The sequence below is a fragment of the Dryobates pubescens genome, chromosome 12 (genome assembly GCF_014839835.1).
Source record: "Dryobates pubescens isolate bDryPub1 chromosome 12, bDryPub1.pri, whole genome shotgun sequence".
Classification (NCBI taxonomy): Eukaryota; Metazoa; Chordata; class Aves; order Piciformes; family Picidae; genus Dryobates; species Dryobates pubescens.
The window spans coordinates 4638819-4644818 of record NC_071623.1 but is presented as its reverse complement, the minus strand read 5'-3'; the positions used below and the strand labels follow the sequence as shown (position 1 = coordinate 4644818).

Sequence of the window (6000 nt, the reverse complement as noted above, 5' to 3'; positions counted from 1 at the left end):
GAACTGGACACAGGACTCCAGGTGTGGCCTACCCAGTGCTGAGTACAGGGGGAGAATGACCTCCCTGCTCCTGCATTGTAGCAGCAGCATCACCTGCACAGCCTAAAGCAGCCTCCTTGGCACTGCCCTGCTTGAAGCTCAAGCGCAGCCCAGGAGAAGAGATGGGAACACAGAGCTGGGAATGGGAGGACTGGAGGAAGCTGGGGAAACTGCCATGGGCTTGCATCCTCCCCTGGTGGTCTAGGGGTCAGGGTGATAGGTTGGACTTGATGATCATGGAATCATAGGTGTGATTGCTCATCAGCCCTCCATGCCCTGGCCCCAGCATCACAGAATTGTCAGGGTTGGGAGGGACCTCAAGGCTCATCCAGTTCCAACCCCCCTGTCATGGGCAGGGACAGCTCACACTACAGCATGATGCTCAGAAACACACCCAGCCTGGCTGCAAAAACCTCCAGGGACCTCTTGGAGGTCTCTTCCAACCTGGTCGATTCTGTGATTGCTTGTAAGAAGAGAAGTGAGTTTAAAACTGAGCACATGAATGGCAATCCGGGCAGGCTGGAGAAAACTCTATCCCCTGGCTGGAACCATGAGGAGGAGGCAGGAACAGGGTGGAGAGGGCAGAAAGCTTCACCCGCCAAGGCACTGCTCCCACCATGCCTCACCCCCCGGGTGATCTCTCACGCCTTAGACCATCTAAAACCGCTTGTGGCAAGGTGGTTCCGACCCGGAGCTTTCCAGGTTAAAGCCTGAAGAAACCCAGCCAAGTAACAGAAAGCAAACCCAGCGGAACAAAGCCTCTCTTTGACTGGATGAAACCATAAAGAGATGAGCACAGAAAGCCTCTTGGCTTGCACAACACAACACCGATTGCGAGCGGCGATTAGATTCGCAGCCTAAGCCGCCAAAAGGCGGCTTAGGCTGCGAATCTAATCGCCGCTCGCAATCAAGGTGAAGCGGAAAGCAGCTTCCCGGCTCCCCGCATGCCCTACCCCAGCGCCCCGCAAGCCGCAGCCAACGGCGGCCCCGGGCGGGGCCCCCACGTGCTGGAGGGAAACACGGCGCTGCGCAGGCGCACTCCGCCCGCCCCGCCCCCTCCGGGCGCCCCTCTTTGACTGAGGTCATTTCCCCGGCTCCGTGCCGCGCCACCCCATTGGCCGCCCCGCGGACCGCTACCTGCGCCGCGCTCTCTGGTTGGTTGTTGCCGAGCCGGCTGCTGCCCTATCCTAACTCGGGCCACGCGGATTGGGGGCTTTAACCCCGCCTACCGCCCCGGCCCCTCCTTCGCCGCCTTTCCCTCCCTCTCATTGGCCAACGCCGCCGCGCTGAGCTCGCCGATTGGTTGGCTGAGATCTCCCTCCGTTTTCCCCCCTCCGACGCCTCTCCGCACTGCGCATGCGCCCATCCCAAAACCCCACCGGCAACACTATGGCGGCTGCTTCTCCCCCCCCCCCCCCCCCCCCGACTCCCCCCCGCCGCCGTGAGCTAATAAAGTTTGGTTAGGAGGGGAAGGAGGAGGGCTGGCAGGAGAAACGGCAGCGCCACCGGCTCGCACCTCCGGGCCTGCCTCCTTCTCTCTGCTTAGCGGTGTCCACGACCCCGGTGCTGCCCCGCCCTGCCCGGGCGGAGAGGGTGGGGGGAGGAAGGCTGGCGGGGGGGGGGGGGGTGGCCGCTGAGGAGCGGCCGCTGAGGAGCGCGCGCGCGCGCTCACGTCGGTGCCGAGCCGGCGGCCGCTGCCCTCCTCTCAGTCCTGCTCGGCAGCAGCAACAACAGCCTGGGTAGCGGTACTGCTGCTGCCGCTTTCTCCTCTTCCTCCTCCGCTTCGTTCTTCCCCTCCCGGGGCACGGTGAGCACAGCACCCTGGGGGACGGGGCTCGCCTCGCTCGCCGCGCCGGGACGCGGAGCCTGCCGTGAGGCGTGCCGGGACGTGGCGGGGTCTCTCCCTGCGCCGGGATTGCAGGACCCCTCCTCTCCAGCCTGCCCTGGTAGCAGCCGAGGGAGGGAGGAAAGAAGGAAGGGAGAGGGGCTGCCAGCCGGCGGCTGTCCCGCTTGCCATCACCCTCCAACGTCCGGACGGGCTGCGGAGAGCTGGGCGCAGCTCCGGAGGCAGCGCTGCCCCCCGCGCTGGGACAGGCGGCGGCCGCCCCTGGCTGGGCGAGAGGGAGCGGGCGCCGCTCTCCGCCCGGCTCGGGCTGGCGGCTCTGCGGCCGCCCTTCGGCGGTGCGGGCCGTGGCGCGGTGAGGGGAGACCGCTGCCGCCCGGGGAGGAGTCGCTCGGGGCCGCCGCTCGGCGGGGAGCCGGTGGTGTTGTGGCGGCCCTGGCTGGCTGCGGGCTCAGAGGGGGTCGGTACCGCTGGGCTGCGGAGCCGCCGCCGCTGCTCGTTGGGAGTTGACACCCAGGGCAGGGCAGGGCTGGGCTCGCTTGCCCGTTTTCACGTCGGTCATATCGCTTGGGGAAACTTCCTCGCTCAAGCCCGATGCAACTTTGAGCGAAAAAAAGGTAGAAGAACGAAGAAACGAACAAAAATAAAGGGGGGAGGAGGGGGAGGGGGCACAGAAGCCGTTTCCTTTCGCGTTAGAGCAGGCGGAGAGCGGAGCCCGCAAGTTCCTCTGAAAGCATAATTGCAGCATCACTGGCTGGGAGGAAGCGAGCCCTGGGTGAGAGGAGCGCAGGGACAGCGCTGGAGCCGCGCTCCTTTTGTGTGTGAAGGGAGGGAGCGATAGAGCAGGGCAGGCTCCGCTGCGCCGTGCGGCTCTCCGCCGGCGGGGTTGATGCCCTCGGAACTGTCCTGTGACGCTCTGCAGGGGGATCTGAAGCGCAAACTGCGCCTGCCGTGTAAGGCTGCGCTCCGCCGATCCGGGGATGAGTTTGGCTGTTGGGAGGAGGCGGCTGCTGTGCTTTAGCGGGTTGGGTTTTTTGTTGCTGTCGTTGATTCCTCCTCTTTTTTTTTTTTTGGGGGGGGGGGGTGGGGGGTCGTTTTCTATCGTAGGCGCAACCGCGAACGGAGCGGTGCTGGCCGCAGCGGTCGGGCGCCTGTGTGCCTCCAGCCTGGGGGTTGTTTCTGACAGAGGTGTCTGAAACTTGTGCGCTGCTCCCAGCTGTTTCGTTTTGCTGTGTTCTGCCAGCCCTTGTTGACCGGAATCCTTTGTGTCGCTGCTTCCATCCCTGGCGTGCCATCTACCACCACCGTGGAGTTGGGGCTTTGGGTTAGGGGTTTGCTTGGGTTTTCTTCTCACGGATTTCCCTCTCCCCTTTCTTTTAGAACTGAGAGACTGAGTTTATTTTCTGCTCGGTTTTGGGTTTGACTCCCCTTTTCTCCGAACTTAACAGATGCAGTTCATGCTGCTTTTCAGTCGCCAGGGGAAGCTGAGACTCCAGAAGTGGTATGTCCCATTATCCGACAAAGAGAAGAAGAAGATCACAAGGGAGCTCGTTCAGACCGTGCTGGCTCGCAAGCCCAAAATGTGCAGCTTCCTGGAGTGGAGAGACCTGAAGATCGTCTACAAAAGGTTGTTCTGTCTCGCTTAACTCCCTAAGTGGCCATCCATCACCCACGCCCCAACGAGCGGCGAGGAAACAACGCGGGGTGATTCGGTTGGGGCTTTGCTGTATTGTTGCTGAGGGTTCGCTGTCTTGTGGCTGGCGGGGGGTTTGTTTTATCGTGGCTGGGGGTTTGTTTGGGTGGTTTCTTGGCCTTTTTTTTTCCCCCGCCCCCCTTCCCCTCTGCTGGTGTTGCAGCGGACTAGACTGACTTTTGTTCGGTGTTTCCCTTCCCCTCCCTTGCATCTCGGTTGATAAGCAAGCAGGGCATCGGCGGTGTGTGGGGGAAATCACTCGCTGGAGAAAAGAAAGGAGGGCTTTCCCCTCGGGCTTTCCTAAGGAGTGGGAGGGAGCTCTGGGTTTACACAGCACCTAAGGGTGGACACAGATGAGGGTTCACAGTATCCACAGTATAACTAAGGTTGGAAGAGACCCCAAGGATCATCGAGTCCAACCTGTCTCGATAGACCTCATGACTTGACCATGGCTCCAAGTGCCACGTCCAATCTCCTCTTGAACACCTCCAGGGATGGTGACTCCACCACCTCCCTGGGCAGCACATTCCAACAGCTAACAACTCTCTCATTGAAGAACTTTCTCCTCACCTCAAACCTAAACCTCCCCTGGCGCAGCTTGAGGCTGTGTCCCCTTGTTCTGGTGCTGGTTGCCTGGGAGAAGAGACCAACCCCTTCCTGGCTACAAACACCCTTCAGGGAGTTGTAGAGGGCAATGAGGTCACCCCTGAGCCTCCTCTTCTCCAGGCTAAGCAACCCCAGCTCCCTCAGCCTCTCCTCACAGGGCTGTGCTCAAGGCCTCTCCCCAGCCTTGTTGCCCTTCTCTGGACACCTTCAAGTCTCTCAATGTCCTTCTTAAACTGAGGGGCCCAGAACTGGACACAGGACTCAAGGTGTGGCCTAACCAGTGCAGAGTACAGGGGCACAAGGACTTCCCTGCTCCTGCTGGCCACACTATTCCTGCTGCAGGCCAGGATGCCCTTGGCCTTCTTGGCCCCCTGGGCACACTGCTGGCTCCAGCTGTCAATCAGCACCCCCAGGTCCCTCTCTGTTTGGCAGCTCTCAGCCACTCTGACCCCAGCCTGTAGCTCTGCCTGGGGTTGCTGTGGCCAAAGTGCAGCCCCTGGCACTTGGACTTGTTAAATGCCATCCCACTAGACTCTGCCCATCTGTCCAGTCAGTCAAGGTCCCTCTGCAGAGCCCTTCTGCCCTCTTACTGACCAACATCTGCTCCCAGCTTGGTGTCATCTGCAAACTTGCTGATGACTGACTCAACCCCCTCATCCAGACCATCAGTGAAGACGTTAAAGAGGATGGGGCCCAGTACTGATCCCTGGGGCACACCACTGGTGCCTGGCTGCCAGCTGGCTGTGGCACCATTCCCCACCACTCTCTGGGCTCAGCCTCCAGCCAGTTCCTAACCCAGCTCAGAGTGCTGCTGTCCAAGCCAGGGGCTGACAGCTTAGCCAGCAGTTTGCTGTGGGGGATGGTGGCAAAGGCCTTGCTGAGGTCCAGGTAGACTACATCCACAGCCTGCCCCACATCCACCAGGCAGTCACCTGATCATAGAAGGAGATCAGGTTGGAGAGGCAGGACCTGCCCTTCCTAAATCCATGCTGGCTGGGCCTGAGCCCTTGGCCACCCTTCAGGTGCAGTTATTGCCCCCAGGATAATCTGCTCCATCAGATTTGATGGGGGAGAGGTCAAACAACTCAACGGTGCAAGCGTTGGCTCCAGAAATCAGCCTTAAAATCGAACTTGCTTTTAAAAGCTCAAAGAAGTAAGGAAGTTTTTCTTCCCCCCTCCCCCTTATTTTTGTTTCAGTGATTTTAATAATCCTTTTTTTTGGGGCTATGAATACCTGAAGGCATCTCTCCTAATGGCAGTTGGAGCTTTACCTGTTCCTGGGAGCACTTTTTCTTTATGATAGTTTAATGTCTCACTTGTCCCCTGTCCTTTATCTTTGTCTTTCTAGGAGGATAATTTGCTTTGTAATGGTTCCATTTCTCAGCATTCCCTCATTTTTCTAGGAGCATTATTGTTCTTTGCAGTGATATTCCCCCCTCACTTGCTCCTCAGTTTTCCTAGGGGTAGAACTTCCTTTCCAATCCCTCAGTTTCTCAGTTCTCCCCCAGTTCTTCCAGGAGCATCCTTTCCTCTACCACAATTTCACTTCTCACTTGCTCCTTCCTTTTCCTAGGGGTACAACTTCCTTTGCAATCCCTCAGTTCCTCAGTTCTCCCCCAGTTTTTCCTGGAGCTTCCTTTTCTTCCCTACAATTTCACTTCTCACTTGCTCCTTCCTTTTCCTAGGGGCATAACTTCCTTTGCAGCCCTTCCATGTCTCAGTTCTCCCCCAGTTCTTCCAGGAGCATCCTTTCCTCTACCACAATTTCACTTCTCACTTGCTCCTTCCTTTTCCTAGGAGCATAACTTCCTTTCCAACC

General features: G+C 59.1%; 1 protein-coding gene across 3 annotated transcripts in view; it reads left to right on the top strand.

The window, feature by feature from the left end:
- Positions 1-1724: 1724 nt before the first annotated feature.
- Positions 1725-6000, top strand: part of AP1S2 (adaptor related protein complex 1 subunit sigma 2) — a 33006-nt gene continuing 28730 nt past the window's right edge. For all 3 annotated transcript variants that reach the window (XM_054165799.1, XM_054165801.1, XM_054165800.1), the window contains exons 1-2: positions 1725-1846; positions 3331-3509. In XM_054165799.1, the coding sequence (XP_054021774.1) occupies positions 3331-3509 (179 nt within the window). In that variant the 5' untranslated portion in view covers positions 1725-1846. The remainder of the gene's footprint in view (positions 1847-3330; positions 3510-6000) is intronic.